General features: G+C 48.0%; 1 protein-coding gene across 1 annotated transcript in view; it reads right to left on the minus strand.

Moving 5' to 3' along the window:
- Nucleotides 1-1,145: 1,145 nt before the first annotated feature.
- ITGB5 (integrin subunit beta 5) overlaps nucleotides 1,146-18,905 on the minus strand; it is a 59,394-nt gene continuing 41,634 nt past the window's right edge. Inside the window, exons 11-15 of the mRNA XM_027679023.1 lie at nucleotides 7,937-8,159; nucleotides 7,140-7,243; nucleotides 4,148-4,264; nucleotides 2,817-2,983; nucleotides 1,146-2,258 (exon numbers count right to left, since the gene is read on the minus strand). Coding sequence (XP_027534824.1) covers nucleotides 2,163-2,258; nucleotides 2,817-2,983; nucleotides 4,148-4,264; nucleotides 7,140-7,243; nucleotides 7,937-8,159 — 707 coding nt within the window. The 3' untranslated portion in view covers nucleotides 1,146-2,162. The remainder of the gene's footprint in view (nucleotides 2,259-2,816; nucleotides 2,984-4,147; nucleotides 4,265-7,139; nucleotides 7,244-7,936; nucleotides 8,160-18,905) is intronic.

The raw sequence follows: 18,905 nt of genomic DNA on the forward strand, positions 1-18,905 counted from the left end.
AAAGCATTCCTGTCCTTCCTCTCTCTCCACTTTTCTTCCTGCTCCCCCTTTCCCTGCCTGGGGCAGTATGGCTTGTGTGAGGCAGTCACATGAACCATGCTAAAACTTGCTCTGTCTACTCGTGATGAATATTTTTTGACTGTTTCCTATTTTTAATTTTGTGATAGTGATGAAATCTGTCTTGCCAGCCTGGCGCTAGGCAGTGGGTTAGTCACAAAACCCAAATTTGCCCCATGGATTCTCTTTCCCCGTTGTGGCAGCATTAGTCCCAGGTATTCAATACACAATGTCTCAGCCTGCAAACTTAAGCCTAGACCTCAATATTGTGTAAGAAACATGGAGCTCTGAATAGCTGCTCCTCTGCAGTGCTCAGGCCTGTCCTGATGCTTGAGCTGTTGCGGTGAGGAGGCAGGACAGCCCCCAGCCCACCCACAGTGAGTGGCAAAAAGCCAAAGGCAAAGGCAGCACCAGCATCTAACCAAAGCCTGCCCTTGCACCCTCCACCCCTGCTGGGGCAGATTTAGTGGAATCAAGTGGGAAGACAGGGTACAGACTTCATTTGCTTGAGGTTTTGGGTTTTTTACCCTACCTGATCAGTGTTGATGCTGCCAATGTGCCACTTGCTGCCCTCCTCAAAATCCCCATTCCAAGATATTTCTAGTCTGGTCTGCTGCATTTCTTCAGTGCTGCTAATAGGAGGAGGGGGAACCATAAAATTCTTGAAGGAGCGCTGTTTATACTGAACAAATAAGAGCTTCTGTTTATAGAGGCAAAAACACATTAAAAAAAAATCCGGAAGGATGGGCCCATGGCCCTTTTCCAATGAGAAGAGCAAGTCAAAACAATGAACACCATTTGTTTTTGCTTTTCCCTGGCAAGCTTTCTTCAGCTGACTATTGCATGATCTGCTCAGAGTGAAGAGCCAAAAAAAAAGAAATTTAAAAAAAGAAGGAAAAAAACCCCAGGCAGTAGCAATTGCTCCAGCTTTTTTCTCCTGTGGCGGCTCCAGCCCCGCTGCTGTCTGAGTGGGTTTAAAGCTGCAGCTGTCAGCATGGTAACCCAAACTCCAGCTCCAAAGGAAAACACATGGGACTGGGGGAATGGTTTGGGTGGGGGAAAAGAAACTGAAAAAACAAAGCGAAATGTATGCTGTAAAGAAAAAACACTGTGTTTTATTCAGCTCCCTTTCCAACCAAAAGCTCAGGGCTCCCTTGCTTTTCCAGCTGGGCTCCGCTGGACCCCACAGCAATAGTCTTCTGGTAAAAAGTCTGATGTCTGGATGAGCTGCTGTGTGCTCCCAGTTGCCCTCCTGCAGGCACCCAGGCCGGATGCCTCCTTGCACACTCCAAGGGATGGGTGTTTAATTTAGTTTCCTCAGGCTAAACTCCCATTTCCCTTGAGCTCCCACCAGTTTCCCATCTGTTTAACACCACCAGCTCAGAGCAGGAGCTCCTTGAAGCACTCCCCGCCCTGGGTCAACACCAGGGTATTAAATCAACATAACTTCTGCAGCAGTCCCTGCGACTCCACCTCCTATTTTTATAGCTATGCTTTGACTGATAAGGCTCTATTAATAAATCAGTCAGGCAGTACTACTCCTGCTTGCAGGAGCAAGCCCCATTTTTGGTGGGGGGCTCAGCAAGGAAACAATGAACTCTCCTCACAGCATCATATATGCGCAATAGTTTTATTTTGTTTTTTATATAAAAAAAAATCCTAAAAACTGCAGAACATTTGTATCCTAATTTCTTACACAAATTCTTCCAACACCTTCCTCTTTTTAAGCTAATTCCCCCCTAAGAACTTGTGATGGCGTGGGTTCCCATGATTTTTGATCTAGTCACCCTTTCTAACGGGATATGTCTAAAGCTGCAATATGGCACCTGGTTGACTTAGTTGGCAGGTTTAATAAATCCAGAAAGCTGGGGTATGGAGTCGCACACGGCTCAGAGTCCATCAGCACAGGCAGGGAGCCTGCCTCCACATCCATGCCTCCAGAATGAACCAGACCTTTCTCCTTACTGTGCAAATAACAGGCTTTGGTCATCGACCAGTCCTGTCATAAGGGATTCCCGTCCCTGAAGAGGATCCCATCTTCAAGTGGGGAAGCAGCACGTACAGTCAAGCAATTGTCCACAGCAGTGCCAGGCGCTCAGACCCCATCAGTCAACTGTACCGTTGTAAGACTTATTGAGCTTGTTGAACGTGAACTCTACATTATGTGTGGAAATTGGCTTTCGGTAGAGAGGGTTGGATGCCTTTGGAGAAAGGAGCAAAGAGAATAAAGGTGAGGAACAAAGTCTGTGTCATGGTGAAAATGTGTCAATTAGTTTGGAGATAGCACTGTGTTTAGCTTTGAGTTAATTGAGCATGCAGATCCAAACTGCAGTGTTGTTTATCCAGAGATGGTCCATCAGACACACCTTCCATCCTGCCTGCAGGCAGAGGCAATGCCCTCAAATGCTGAGCAACCCCACCCAAAGCCTCCCCGAAGGACCCCCTTGGAGACCTGACCAATCTGGCTGCCACCACAGCTGGGGTGTGGTCTTCTCTCCCCTATCCCCTTCAGTCTCGAGCTCTGCTGGGAAATAGATGATGAAAGCAAGGGCTGGGTATAATTTTGCAGAGCATTTGTAACTTGCCAAGGGGAAGGCAGTGCGACATTCTGGACCCTGAAGTGTGCTGCGAGGCACTGCAGGGCATGGCACCCGCACCCTTTGTTCCTGCCACCCTTCTCCATCACTGCAGAGCTGTTTGCTGCCAGCACATCCCAACAGCACCCCCATACACCAGCAGCACCCCTGCCCCATGCTCACCATTTCATATCTGGCCCGGGAGCGTTCGCTCTGGAATCGGTCGAACTCCCGTCTGTCGTGAATGGTGACGAGCAGCTTCCAGAGCGCCAGCAAGATGATGCCAATCAGCACCACACTGCCAATCACCGCCAGCACGATCGTCACAGCACTGGGGGCTGAGCTGCAGGCTGGTCATGAGGGAGAAAACGTAATTAGCTCCAGTGTGAGTGTAGCCTATATCTGGGTCCTGGAACATAATAATCTGGACTGCAGCCACTATGCAAGTGAACTCAGGGCAGCACTAGCAGCAGTGACTAAATTAAATAAAGCAACAGTCCCCTCTGAAATCAAAGTGGTTTGGTTTTTTTATTATTATTAAATAAATGCCTTGCTAGAGGCAGGTCAAAGGGACAGCTCTCATGCATGTCACCAGAGATGGGATGTCACGTAGTGCTCCAGGGGAAGAGTAGGGCTGCAGTGCCACTGTCCATCAGTGACGCAGGGTTTTAATGCCAGGTGACCCATGTGGGACGCAGAGCATTAAGGTGCCTCTGGCAAAAGCCAGCTCAGCCTGTGGCCCACAGGGACACAGGTGATCTCTAAGGACTTTAAGTAAGTACATTAACTGTCAGCTAATCAACTAGTCTTTCAATTAAGTGCAAGCTGCAGCACAAATGAAATAAAACATAAGGAATCTCAGTCTTTCCCATACTGGCCTGTGCCTCAGAGGACCAGAGCAGATCACAAGAAGCTACTGCTGGATGCTTGCCAGCTTGTCCTAAAACCCCATGAGGAGTTTTCTTTGAGCAACTGCATTGCATGTGATTAAAATAGCACTGGGAAGCACAGCTGTCTGTGCAGTCTGGGGAGGGGAGCAGGGACACACAGCCCTTACACTGCCTGGATAGGAGCTAGCTCTTTGGCAATGTAGAAATCCTTAGTTGGTACAGGGATTTCCTAACATCCTGACTTAACCAGCAGCAGCACCAGGTGTCCCCTTCTGATGTTTTTGTTCCTGGGGGCTGTATCCCCAAATCAGGCATGCTTTTTGCTACTTAAATAGACTCTATTTATTTTAATTCAGCATCCTAAGTTGGCAGAAAACTCTTCAGCCACTTGCTAGCAATGCTGGCAGCTCAGGTGCATGTTTTACTCTGAGTCCTTTTTCGACTAAGTTGGGAGTGTTTGTAGTTGGGTTTCAGCACTACAAAACCCTTCAGTTTAAATCATCCCGGTTTATCTGCTCATGCATGCAGCCAGTGAAACCAGCCTTGCTGCAACCCGCCGGGCTCCCCTGCAGCCTCTCCTGAGGCAGCCTCTGCTGTTAAAAAGGAAACCAAAGGAGGGCCAACCTGGCTCTTTGAGGACGGTGAGGTTGGATTTCCCACTGGGAAGCTCCAAGTAGGTGAACTTCATGACGCAGTTGTTCACCGGGTAGGCGCACAGGATCGCGTTCGGGTCATCCGTTTCTGGAACGAGATGCAGAGTCACAGAATTTTATTTGGGGAGCAGGCCTGGAAAGCAGCACACTTTGATCACGACTCATGCAACTGAGCAGCGTCCAGATTTACTGCTTGAAAAAATGTGGCACTTGGCAAATGTCCCATGGCAAACAGACTCAACCTCTCTCTCTCTCTCACACACACACACACACACACACACACACACACACACACACACTCTCTCTCTCTTTTCCTTCACACAAGTCTGCTTTGACAATAAATGCTGTTTTCTTCTTAATTTGCTAAATTTCTTGAAGAGTGGAAGGTGAAGAGAAAACAAGGGGCACAGACTCAGATGGGGCCAGCAGCAGCAGCCCATGGCCAGCTCATGCTCCAGCTGTGCTGAGTGGCTCCAGCTCCGGAAATGGCTGAGAAGTTTGTTTTTAAAGAGTGAGATAGAAGAGGAAAATGGGAAAGGGAGGAGAGGGGGAGGAAGGGGGGGGAAGGGAAGAGTTGGTTGGAAAGATGATGTGTAGATGGGTCACAAGAAATGAGAGGACTTTTATACAGGTACTGTGTGTTTGCCTGTCTAACATACCATCAGGCAGAGCCTGTTGCTGCTCTGGTCAATCTAAGATGCTCCCTGAGGAAGGCTGCTTCACAGAAGTAATTTAAGATTCAGCATAGCCATCACCTGAGGTTTGCAGCTCTATCTTCAGGTGTAATTTCAGTAAAGTCACTGCTCTGTGTGGCCACAGCTTGTCAGGTGTCCCCATTGCAGGGACAGTGACTGGAGGGAGATGGGGCAGCATCTCTGGCCATGAGAGGTAGCTCTGCTGAGCACATTTCTGCAGGCCTGCATGGGCTGAGCGTGTCAAGGGAGAGGAAGGGATTTAGGGACCCAGTGCTATTGGCTGGGAAAGACATGACCTTGCCTTAGGCACCTGGAAAATGCTTCCCACAGCTCTCCTCCTCACTCCTATGTGTGCCTGTCTGTCATGCTGAAAAATGATCGCAATAATGACCACTGCTACTCCAGCCCCTTAGCCTTCCCCTGTCTGTTTGTTTTTCCTTTCAATGCCTTTGACCCGCATACAGTTTAAAGATTAATACCCTACATTTCAACAGCTGAGCCCAGATGCAGCTGCCCCTCTGGTGAGTCCTGACGAGTTCCTGGTGTGGACAAACCTCAGCTGTTCCTACCCTGGGACATGAAAACCTGCTCTACCTACACAGTGGTAGCAAAGACAGGGCTGGAGAAGTGCTGATTGTTACAAAGTAAAGTACTAATTACATTAATATAGATAAAACTTCCATGTTTCTTGACTAACGCCCTTCTGAGTTGAGCAGCAAACCTTAGTTCTTCCAGGCCTAGCTGCTTTCACTCCCATCCTTGCACCACTATTCTGCTAAAAGAAACAGGGATTAAAGTCTCTTGGGATGCTCCAGGGTGCGCTCATTGCAATTTGATATTTAAGAAAGTCCCATCCTCCTCTGCCAGGGTACTGCAGATCTATGTATTGTGTGACAAATATCAGCATTCAGCCCCTCAGCAGGGACTTATAATACGTGCTGAATAATACAGAAGTGCTTGAAAACCAGGATTTGGCAAAGTCCGTCTGTGAGGAAGTCCATAGTACCCAAGAGCTTTCTTCAGGAATATTTTGCTTTATCTCTTTCTCTAGCAGTCCAGATCTCCAAGCACCACGTGCAATCCAACTGCAATAGTTCAACAAAAGCATAAGCATAATTCCCCAAAATGTCTTAAAACAGAAATTTGGCTGTGTTTTTCTCTGTAAGCCATGCGGGGGGTTTGCAAACCATAGCCCAGTCTCACCTTCCAGGGCACAGTCAGCACAAAAGCTGGCTTTGGTGTGGTACAATAACCAGGCAGGAGGGATGAGCTTTAACCCCCAGTATTTGCTGGCTCCTAAAAAACATGGGCCAGCCAGGCATCAGAAAGGAGCTTTGCGTGGTTTGGACTTCCACACCTCTCACAGTGTGCAGGTGTAGGTGCCCTCTCGGCTGAACTGCAGGGAGAATGGAGAGAACAAGAGCAGGTATCCCAATTAGAATGGTAGGAAACCTCACTGGTCATAATTTAAAAGCTAGACACTGGATGTAAGAGGAAAATGGGAAAAACATCACCTGCAGGCAATTGAGGGGGAAAGGAGTGAAAAGGCGAGCAAGGTAGGGCACTCCTACCTCTATGAACTATGGGAAGAGAAGGAAATGTCAGATGCAGACGGTAATTTATCCCTGATTGATCTACAACCCTCTCTCCAAGGCGTATGGCTAAGGACAAGGTCAGGATTGTGATTAATGCTGTCACAAGTTTGGATCGCCTCTACTCCCCTAAATAGCATCCAGGGACTCCCAGAATGGATCTTGAAAAGAAGGGGGAGAAAGTAATCTGCTGAGAGATGCATATGTGGGGTGACCTCTAGAAGAGGGCACAAAGGGCAAGAGAGGACCTTGCCAGGGTGGCTTGTAGCAGTCAGGTCACCCAAAGCAGAACTTGTTTCCAAAACAGCATTGGTTTTCCTTACAAGCTCACTTCTTCCAAGATGAATTCCTTTTGTACTCTCTCATGGCTCATCTCTTCTTCCGTCTCATCTGACCTCATTCCACTCTCTTTGCTCCTTGCACTGGCGGTAGTGGTTAGATGTGGTAAGATGTTATTTAAAATCAAAGACTTTTTTACTTCATTATAGGTTATAGCCCAGAGAGAGTGCCACACATACCATGTACACACATATACATACTACCTGCACACATACATTTCTAAATACCAGGTGTTCCTTGAGGGTTTCTTTACAGATGTGTCTTGGTCTGGTTAAGAGGAGTTCAATGCCACAGTCACTGGTTCCCAATGCCTGCAGTCCTGCTGCTGCCAACTTACCGAGAACATCCACAGTGGTGATGATCTCATCCTTGCAGTGCTTTTGGCAGGTTTGGTTATCAGCCAGTCTTCCTGAGTTAAACAGCTTGCATTCAATGCAGTCCCTGTAGGAACACACACAGAGGGGAAGATTAAGCACCCACGAGAAACTGCATGAACACAGAGATTCAGCCCTTGGAAAGGGACTCCCTGAGTGCCGGTCTGGAGGCTGCACATCTGCACCACAAGGAAAGAGCAACTTCAGGGCCAAGCATCTCCATCTCAAGGATGGATTTATTCTAGGGGTGGATTCAATTAAGGTGTAAAACAACTGGGAGGTTTGGGGTCTTTTTGCCCTTTGGATGTCAGGAGCTGCACGTCAGCTACTACAAAATCCTGCCTGAGATCAAGGCAGGCAGCACTGCTCTGTACTAGTCTGAGGCTGATGCCCAGGCCACCTCCATTGCTGTGAGGCCCCATCCTCCCCTCCTCTGCAGCTCACAGCTCTCTGGACCCAGACATTTGCAGCTCAGAGTGCAGCAAAACTGTGGTTGCCAACCTTTCCCAAAGAGTGGGAGAGCACTGGAAATGAACAGGGACATGAACCTTTGTGAGGACTTGGGCAGCAACACGTTGCTGGTCTACCTGGGATACTTTCATGTTGCTTGGCATGGGCTCCTAGCAGTAACAGGCTTGCCTGGGGCGGATTTCCCCTGTTTAACAATACAGGAGTATTTCCTTAGCTGAAAAGCACCCCAGGATACAAAGAGCTGCCCTTCCCACCCGCAAGAAGTCCCTCCTGAAATGCCCATGAGTACCTTTTAGTGCTACAGACACCTGGGCAGGTGGGACACTTCTCACATGTCTCTCCAAAAGCCCCTGGCTCAGTGCACTGACACTTCCCACAGACGCAGGCGCCCCTGCCGCTGCACATCTGGCCATCACTGGAAACACAGCTGTCCATCTCGGTGGAGCAGTTGCAGTTGTCCCCGATGTAACCAGCGTGGCACTTGCACTCCCCACAGTGACACTCTCCATGACCTGAAGGCAAGAGCAGGGGAGAGGCGTCAGCAGCATTCGGGGCCAGCGACGGGTGCTGTGGCTGCCCCTATGCAGGAGGGACCAGCAGCCCAGAAGGAAGAGCTGCCAGAGAGATCTTATTTGGCAGAGCAACAAACAGATGGTGATGGGAAACACCTAGATATCAAATTAATATCTACATTTAGCAGCAAAAAATACCTTGTCACTGATCTCCCAGCTTCCCTCTACAGTTGCTCAAGACAAATGGGCACCTCTCCCTTCCTACTTCTGTATGAATTAATCTCTTCTTTCTCTGTCTACATAGAGAGATATGAAGATGGAAATGGAGCAGTGCTTCCTTGCTGGTTTTGAACACTGAGTTTAGCAGCAAAAAGCCTAGCAGGTTGCCCACTTCATAAAGTCTTTCCTGCCCTTTCTTCCTAACAGTTTTACTTAAGAAGTTCTCGCAAAAGCCTTGAAAAAAAAATTAAATCAACAAGCACTGTCTTCTGTGTCCAGACAGGACCTCCGTGTCCCAGCCAGAGCCATGAAGGCAGCTGGGACCAGCTGAACCCTCTCAGGGAGTAGCTCAGGGCAGCTCACAGCACAGATGGATGAAGAAACCAACTGAGTGAGGGCACTCCTCTACTGAAATGTCCCCTTGCAGCTATGGGGTTTAGCAATGGGCTGAGAAAGTCAACAGGCTCCAAGGCTTTCAGTGACAGTAAGAGCAGTGGCTGGCTGCCAAGCAGCTGGTTTCAGAGAGGCATCCATCAGCTTGTTGGAGAGGCTGCTTGAAATCCTCCTTGGTCAGTCCCTAGGAAAAGGATGCCTTTGAAGGCACAGTTTATGAGTTGAAGGGTTTGTATATTAGGCTCATCAGCAACCTCATTACAACTCAGCTTTCCCACTGGAAACAGCCTGAAGCACCCCAGACATGATAAATTATATACACGCTCCTTTCATCGACACAAAACCACTGATCTCCCTGCCTCTCTCATTGCGCCAAGATTACAAGAGAGGCTGTGGATTGTCAAGCTATATCCCTTGCCAAAAGTCACGGGAGCACCTTCTGTTTTACTAGGCATCTCATACGTCCCAGAACATCACAAGTTGCCCTCCTACAGCCTCTTTTGCACTCCCACCGTTTGCCTTGGATCCAGCCTGAAAATTCAAACATTACCAGACAGAGGAGATTATGTTTACAAGATCTCTAGAGGTGACCTCCTTCCCTGTCTACATCTGATGGAGATTAAAATCCCTTGCTCTGTTTGCCTTCATGGTGACAGCCTTGCCCTTTCCCCAGACATAGATGTACAGGCAGGTTTGGTTTGCCCCCTCCCTACAAAGCTTTGGGTTTGAGCCCATGGGCACAGCTATGTCCACAACTGCTGCTGTTCAGGGCACAGCTGCAGAACTGGGACCCTCGTGACCTCCACTTCACAGACAAACCAAATGGGGTGTCTGGCTTTCATTCACAATTAATTCAGGCAATTGGTCTCTCATACACAGCAGGTTTGGTGCCTCCATGGCAATGCATGTGTCCAAATTAGCTATAAATCGTGGTTTTCTAAAGTGGGCACTATTTCAAAGAATCCAAAGCAACTGGCATTGGGAATTCATGTACATGGCATATAGTAAATGTGTTCAGGCTTGAATTTGAGCTGTGAGGGACAAGAGAAGCAAGCCAATGGCATTCATATCACCCCACAGTCCTGACCTGGGTGGGAGCCACCCCCTGCTACTGGACAGAGGGGCAGAGCCCCTGTATTGTCAGCCTTAGCTCAATTCTCCTAGGACACCACAGAGCCCAGCACGAGATGTGAATGCATTGGTAATCTGTCTCTGGACCATAAAATGATTCAGTTTTTAAAGGCATCAGTGCCATGCCACAGAAGGCTAGAGAGACTGCACATCCCTTCCAGCCCCTGGCAGGCTGGAGATGGAGCCTGGAATGACTGTTGGATGGGAAATGGCCATTTCCAAATAATGCATCCTATTAAACCACTGTGATCGGAAAACTTAAGAAACAGCATCTTGAAGGAAGTGGTTTTGTTTATTGAAGGGGATGAAGAAAAAGCTGTTTTGTATAAGGGTGACTAAGCGTGGGGTGTGACCTTAAAATTTAGAAACATGTTGACATGTGTTTCCTGCCTTGGCCACACTGGCTCACTATGCAAGAAATCACTGGCTGAAGCTCACCATGGCAAATATGCCGAGAGTGGGAATTTTCCATCTTGACCTGTAATGGCAAAGATGTTACAGTCTTCTCTGCCTACATCAGTTTGAAAGAGTGGCCACTCCTGCAAGCACCATGAGCTCCATTTCTGGTGCCATTCATCTCCCACACAGCCTGAAACTCAATGAGTGGGAAACATTTATTTCTCATATGGACACAACAAGAGTCATCCCACTTCCCAACATCCAGCTGGAGCACTGGAGATGGGAATCCACTCTGTCCTCTTACTGAGGACACAATCTGAGGTAATGTGGCACTGAGTCTTAATGGTGATGGTGACCCAGAGCTGAGGTTTGCAGAGCCCTAACCAGTAGTCACATTTTGCAGGAAAATGTGCTGCACATTTCTGGTCACACACAGTGCTGATGCCATCAGCCTCTGTGCCATCTAAGATCATGTCTGCAGGAAGCCTTCCACCACCATGGCCAGGAAAAACCTCTGCTTTACTTCCCAGTTTCATTTCCAAGATGACAATCCATTTTCAAGGAGGGTGTGTTTCAAGACATCTCTGCACCGGCAGCAGTCTTGTGGTACAGGACATCACCCTGGACTTTAACCCCCTTCAACTTGAGATTGCACATTCTCTATTAAAGCCGGTTTGTGAAGCCAAAATACATTCATTATGTTCCCCAAACAAAACAAGAGATATTTTCTTCTGTTCCTACCCTTGAAATGAGACAAGCTTAGAAGTTTAAAAGATGGGAAATGAAATGTTCCCTTTGAATTTGATAACATACTTTCCAGGCAGCTCTTATTAGGAGGCTAACACAGAACACATATCAGGGAGGCTGCAGAAGCACGCTGGGAGGGTGTAGCAGAAGAAAGCAATGCTTTTGTTGGGGAAAAGCAGTCCCCACACTAAGTTTGACTAGTCTGGGATCCATCAGGGCAGGAGCCATGGGGTGCACTGCTTCTTGGAGGCATCCTCTTCCCTGCGAGGCCACCAAGGTGGACTGACACCCACAGCCCAGCCAGTGCTTCCCTCTCTCTCTCTGCCCTGAAACACATCCCCATCCCACTGCTGTGCCCCGGCTGGGCTGCACCTCTTGCTGTCACTCAGGCAGCTTTTGGCAGGACATCCAACCATCCTCATTTCACCCCAGCTGCCTCTGCCTTCCCCCCTCAGCTGCCCACCAGGATGACAGCTATAGGCCAAATCCTCCCTGCCCTCACCCTGGCACCACAAAAACCCGGGCTGGCATTCCCACACCAGCGCTGTATCTTGTTGTTCTGGTCCCCAAGCAGGATCATTGTCAAACTGGGATAGCAGCTTCTGGCAGAGGCTTCCAGCCTCTGACCCTGATTTCATCCCAGGCTTCCTGAGAGCAGGCTGTGACCCTGCTGAGCAGGACGGCCCGTCTGCCCTCCACGATAACTGTCCGCATTTTAGGAATTGTACCAAGAGGTCTGAAACTCAATGCACTAAAAGCTCTCTCACGAGGGATTTTGATAGAATAGAATATGGTTTTCCTAAAGCTTCCTACTTCTGGGGACCACAAAGTTATGCAAAAATACCAGCTTTCTTTTGAAAGAAAAAATATGGAGAGGGCAAAAATGTTTGAAAACAAGCCTCCTTCAACACTTTTTTTTCAAACCTTCTAGAAAATTAAACTGATGTGCCTACCACATAAGAAAAAGAAATCCTCACGATTTTTAAGCCAGTTTCTTGGTTTCTGAGCACTCGGGAGGGGAAAGATCATACTGTATTTTCTTCCCATTTAATCAAGCCACTTATTTTTTTTGCCTCTGTGCTCACACCCAGACTTTGGGTCAGGACCTCCAAAAGGCTGTGCTGTTGTCATTTTTGGTTACTTGAACAACTAGTTTGAAATAGGAAAAGCCCCAAAGAAAAAACAATTAAGAGAAATAAGTTATGGCAAACAATTTCTAGATTCTCCAGTGCCATCCCTTTAAGAAGCCCTGGCTATTGTGCCCAACACCTTGAGAACCCCAGGGCAGAAGCCAACATTTGTTTGTACTTCTGAGGGGTGGATCCATCAAAAACATCTGCTTATGAGAGAAGTCAAACCCTATTGATGCAGAGCACTGCTTGAGCATCAGTTTTGTACCAGATCAGCCAATCTCTCAGCAGAAGTGCTCGAAATTTGTGGGAGAGGCTCTGTGAACGGCACATTTTGAGTGGGAGGTTAGAAGGGCAGCAGAAGAGGCTTTGAACACTTGGAAAACACAGATCTTTCCATTTGGGAAAGAGCTATGGTAAGACACAGTGCCTGCTTAGGCAAATAAATCATCCTACTAATCTCTTTCCATGACTCAAAGCAGCCAGCACTGCACATCAAGAGGCCAGGAAAGGCGAGCTGAGGCAGCCTGCCCATGGCACAGCTCAGGTCCATGGCTCTGCCAGATGGTTGGCACCAGAAGGCAGTCGGGAAAGCTCAGGAAATTTTAGACAGTGGGGATGGGTTTAGGATCCATTCCCTGGGTCATGACAGTCTGGCAGTGGAATCAAGGGTGGCAGGTTGGCCGGAGCATCCCCAATCCCTAGAGCCTGCTGAGCATAACAACCTCCTTGTGAAAGCCAGGCTACTATGTAAACACAGACAGACGAATGTCAAGGGACCAAGGTTTCTGTGTAATCTGAAATTCATCCTCTGACTGCCTCCATTCACACCAGAAGAGAGCTTGCCCACACATTTATCCACAACGCAATACTGAAGCAACAAAACAAACACTAAGAGGTCAGTAATAAGTAAATAGTGTTTTTCTGAATGTTATTTTCACCAGACACCATGGATCTGTGCATCTTTCAATTGCAATGGATATTTATATCCTGAAGCATATGGGTTTGACCAAGAACTGCCAAGGCTTTAAATAAGCCTTTATTTCAATCCTAGCGCTGGTTGAGCTCACCAGTCATCAAAAATAGCATCGGAGATGCAGACTAATGAAACCAAAGGTTAAGGAATAAATACAGGCTTGGGCTGCTAATTTAGCCATGGGTACCAGAAGCCCCATCACCAGCTCGACATAACTGACAGCAATCACGCTGCAGCACTGCCATTGTAAAAAAAAAACCACCTCACTATGCCAATTTCTCATTCACTTGGGAATTTCTGGGTTAAATCAGAACTGGACAGGGAAGACAGGGTTTTGGAAACTGCTGTCTCATGAAGGCAGCTGAAAGCAATCCGAGGCAGGCGGATTTCCTGTGGCAGCCCTGGCCAGCCTTTCCTCATTTTCCTTCTCTCTGCTGCAGAAGCAGAGGTGAAACGCAACCACAAGATATGGCTGATGATCCACCAGAAAGCCAAAATGGGCAGCAAGGACTCATTTCCTGAAAGAGATCTAAAGCTGCATTTCTTAAAATAAAGCCTTCCTTTTTTTTTTTTTCAAGTAAGCTCAGCACTTCACAAATCTCTTGACTTCTGCTTACGTTAGTGCCTCAGCCAAGCCTGCCACACGTGGCCTTTTGGATGGAGACCCAGAGCTGGGAATTGGAGCTTTTAGGTCCTGCTGCCAACTCTGCTACCAATGCAGGGAAAGATATGGGGCAAAGGCTGTTGTCAGATCCTCCCAGAGACACAAGCGCTTCATCCTGAGTGGGGACAATTGGGATAGGTGTTTCCTTTGAGCCATAGTCCCAAATACCATCCCATCACATTGGGAACATGCTCATCCTTGACTTTGTCACCCCTTAAGTAGCTGACATAGAAGGCACTGCAGGAACTGCTAACAATTCACATCATTCCTTAAGCCCGATTGGAAGACAGGGATGTGTGGGAATCCTCCGGGGTTTTCCCCCTCCTGTGTTTCCCTCCAAACCTCTCACTCAAGAAGTGCCACTGTCCTTTTCTATCGATCTTGATCTCTTCACATGCAGGTGTTTATTGGATCTGCCATGGGATGCACCAACACCTCTCCCACAGCAGTGCTCCTCTCTCCAGCCAGCTCTCCAGCCCCCTAACAGATGAGACTTGCTCACAGATGAAACCCCTCTGGATGCAACTCTCTATTTGTTTCTTTTCTCCCCAAAAAGCCTGACAAATAAAGGTGCTTGACAAGAAAAGCATTTTCCACTTGGCTCTCCCAACCCTGCTCAGACACCACCAACACCCATGGGTCCAGAAACAGGAACTTCTCCACCACTTACATACTTCTTTGCCCATCTCTGCCCAGGTCTGCTTATACAACTCTGCACTTAGCCTTCAGCTTTAGTCACTGTGAAGGCTCTGGAAGATTTAGAAACATCAGAGGACATATGGTAACCATGCACTCTGCTGAAAGGCAGATAAAGGTCTTGAGAAAACCTACAGCTCTGCAACCCTTCCACTGAGGTATGGTGCTCCCAGGAAGGACAAGCTCCATCTTCCCTTATGCCTGAGCAGACTCCTACCAGCTCCTACTGCACAAAAATCCTCCAGATATGTTCTTAAAATAAAACCTGACTCCTGACTCCAAAACAAAGCTGCATGATCCCAAATCCCTGAACTCCAGAGCCAAACTCTATGGTTCAGGTCCATCCTTCAAATGAAAAGCAGACTAATTCCCATCCTGCTGAAGCCCAAGTAGGCTGAATGTCCTTTCAGCTGGACCTCGTTGAGAGGAGTGGGCTCTGGAGCAGAGAGATATTCTTCCTCTGCAAAATTCAGTGCCATGGGAGCCTTGCCCAGTTCTGTTTGGACGCAAACACATAATCTGTGATGCAAGTTCACCAAAGGTCTATGGTTTTGGAACAGATTTCTCCCTTCCCAAAGTACCTGGAAGAAGTAAGAATTACATTCAAAATAAGACAAAAAAAAAAAAGAGAAAGAATGAACCCACAGCCTGCAGTGAATTTCCCTTTCAGGTCAATTATTTAAAGCCAATTTTTAAACCAAACTGAGCAAAATTCACAGGTTTTCATTCCATGTGAACAAGAAATGCAGACACAGAATTTCACTCACCTGCTGGTGGGAGGCTTTCATCTGCCTCTAAACTCCAAATACAACATTCATTACCAAATGTGCATTTCTGTTAATTACTTTCATCAGATGGACCAAATTCAAATGCCAAACTCAGTCAGACACTGGCCAGAAGACCATTTAAAGGGAGTTTGTTCTAACACCATCTTCTCTCTTTGGGGAGTGAGTGAGCTTTATTTTGTGAGTTCATCTTAGTGGGGGTTTTTTGGAGCTTTCTACGGGGCCCCTGGCTGTGGGAGGGGGCAGCTGCAGCAGGACAGGGGGTTTGGGTACCTGCATGCACCATCAGATGACACCTCTGATTGCAACCCACATGCTATGCCACTTTAAGAGCAGAGACCCAGAGACGGGGCTCTGGCTCCCATAAAGACGTCAAAGACGTCACTTCTGTATTCTTTAATTCTGCCCGGGCATTTAATGCCTCATTAGCATTCATTAACGATTGCAAAAGGTCCGCTCAAGGACAAGGAGAAACCACAGTGAAAAGAGGCAGGAACAGCAGCGCTCTTTGTGGGTTGATCCTCAAGGAGCTGTTGCCAGATTTAGGAAGAACTGCAAGACTTGGACAGCAGTGAGAGCCCAGGCAGGGAGAAAGGAGGGGTAAGAAAGGGCAGCTTTGCCCTTTGGTGCCAGGAATGGAAACTCTAGTGAGCAGTACTCAATACACTGGGGAGAGAAAGTCCAACTCAGTTGCTGTTTCATTGTGAAAGACCAACACAAACCCCTGGTGTGAGCAAGGTGGGGCAGGCAGGGTATGCCTGCTGCCAGGAACACCAAGGAAGGTGAGGAATAAACACAGCACTAAGCACAAACACAAATGGAAGTATCATTTGTGTTCCTGTAAGAAATCCATGCAAAGATCATAAAATATCTCAAGTTGCAAGGGACCCAGAAGGACCACAGAGTCCAACTCCTATATAATCAATATTATTTAAAAGGCAACAATGTAATGCTAATGCCTAGTGGCACAATACCTAATAGTGCATTTATTTACTGTGAAAGAAATGCAGAGGATCATATACATCGAGCACAGAGCATTCTGTTAAGAACCATCCACTGCACTGATGGGCAGCCTCTGACCTGAAGCACAGCATGGGAGGTCATTAGCAGCACAATTAGAGGAGGGACCAGGCATTTTTACACTGCAGCTACAATCACTGGCCATGTTTTCACAGGTCACAGCAAGCAGATGAGGGTCACCCCGTGCTGTTTGCCCCATCCCAGAGGCCATTTGAACTCTGGGATGTTCAGCCTTTGGAACCGGCACAGAGCAGGACGGGGAGCTTCACGCTCTTGGAGGGCAGCGGCGCATGACTCGGGATTAAATTGGAAACAGAACAGAAACCAGGTTAAAGGGGAAAAAATAAATTTGGAGAAGAAGAAGAGAGAGATTGGGGAAGGATGGAAATGATACCATAGGAGGAAGTGGCAGGGAGGTTTCAGGAGCCTTCCAAAGACTGGAGATGTGAGGAAACACATGCACTGAGTCAGCCCCATTCACATCCAAAAGGCCACTGAGGATTTGCATGCCAGACTTCATGAAGATGAAATTTGGAATGCAAAACACCTCCCACATGGCTCTCAGCCCCTCTCTACATCAGGGCTATGAGACACAGCTCCTACAGATGAGCACACCCAGAACACCGTGGGACACCCTGCAGTTGATGCTCAGGAACCCTTTGCTTGCAAGGAAAAGTCAAACACGGCTACAGAAGAATGCCACTGCCTGCCAGCCACTCACACAGCTCAAGGGTGGAATCTCTCTCCACCCTTTCAAATTATCTGGGAGCCTGGGGCTGGACATCCCCTGCTTCCCACCACAGAAGGTGCCACTCTGGTGCAGGGTAGAGTGGGGCACTACAGGCTGCCCGCAGTGGGCAGGCGCGTCCCGTACATGTCTCTGTCATTTCTCCTCCTCTTCACACTGTGTAAAGAGTGGAGAGTTTCTCAATGACACTCCACACTAAAGTCTGAGAGGTTTCAAGTGTTGCTCTCAGAGCTCACTGCGGTCTGGCAAAGCATGGCCAGACCCACCCTTTCGGGAAGGCATCGTGCAAAGCAGCCTGGGATCACCTCAGGGCTCAGACACCAGCTCTTGTCACCAGAACAAGACCTAAAAGCCAACATCCCACGTGTGTTGGCAGCAGCAGGCACCTCCACAGTTCCTTTCTCACCTGCAGAAATGTTTTCCAAATCACTGCTTAAGCAATTACGTTCTGTCTGCCCAAAATGTTGCAACAGCATGGCAGCCCCATGCTCTGCAGGAGGTCAAGCAGGAATGCAGGAATACCAACAGCTGATACCAGAAAAGATCTCATAAGCAGGGTGAGAGCAGCATCGGTTTGAGTGGGATGAAGGTGGATTCAGGTGACTGCTCCTCCAGGTAATCTCCATCACAGTCCTCTTTTTTTCCTTGCCTGCCCCTGCTGACCTGGACCTTACATTCTTTTAGGCTGATCCACAGGATGGAAGTAAACAGAGCTGACCTAAACCTTCCATTTCTTTACACTAATCCATGTGCTCAGAGTAAGTGGAACATGCCCAGCTTCACAGTTTAACCCCAAAAAAGGAAGAGGACAACAGAGGTGCCCCATTTGATTAATTTCTTACTAAATGTTTGCAATCTATTCTTATGGGAGCCAAAATGTTTCACAGCTGGATGGGGGATGTAAGCTGGAGAGGGGATGCTCACCCAGGCACAGGTGGTCTGGCCTCAGTTCCTCACAGCTATGAGACACAGCAAGTGAGAGGTTTATTTTTCCTTTTTATTCTGGTGGATTATTTTTGTTTTATCCACATTTGGGATAAATGAGCAGCTTCTGCAGGTGACAAAAGCAAAGGCCAAATGGGAATGCAGCAAGAAGAAAGGTTTTAAGGAAGCTCTAGGATAAACATGCAGTCTGACTGAGTCTTGATCACATCTTAAGAGAGAGATGTTACCACAGTGCCATTGTCTTATTATTTATTCTGGCCATAAGGGCCCCTGGGCTATGCAGTGGCTCTGTAGGCAAGAGACCTCAAGATACCTGAAGCCAAGTTTGCTGGCTGCTAAGGAGTAATGGGCACCCTGTGCCCACACAGCGTGACCACATCTACATACTTCTGTGTTTTATAGCCCAGACTCAGCTGGTTTTTAGCTCCTTGTCCCCTACCCCGCTCTTTGGTGAGGAAAAGGGACATTCAAAGTCCTATAATCCACCCTAATGGAAAAAGATTTTGGCTCAGAGGACTTTACTTGGTTCTGCTCACCCCAACCCACTCTCCCCTGCCCTGCAGCCCTGACAGCACCCGCAGCCGCAGCCGCTGACCGGCCCCCTGAGCCCCCAACCTGCTGCCAATGACTGAGACTATTACAAAGCAACTGGTTCTGTGAGGCTGCAGCTCAGTGACCCGAGCTGACACTGCATCCTCTGTCACCAAAATAAGCCTCAAATATGCTGGTATATGTGTGCTCCCCATCCTCCTCCCACACGGGAAGCAGAGAGGGATTGATCTGTGAGGCAGCTGCCCCAGTGACAGAGCTGCATGTCCCTGCAGCTGCATGGCTCACAGCTGCACCAGCACTTAGCAACTGCCAAAAGATTATTTTTAACTTCCATATTTATA

This window comes from Neopelma chrysocephalum, unplaced genomic scaffold (assembly GCF_003984885.1).
Source record: "Neopelma chrysocephalum unplaced genomic scaffold, ASM398488v2 Primary Assembly neopelma1_44, whole genome shotgun sequence".
Lineage (NCBI taxonomy): Eukaryota > Metazoa > Chordata > Aves > Passeriformes > Pipridae > Neopelma > Neopelma chrysocephalum.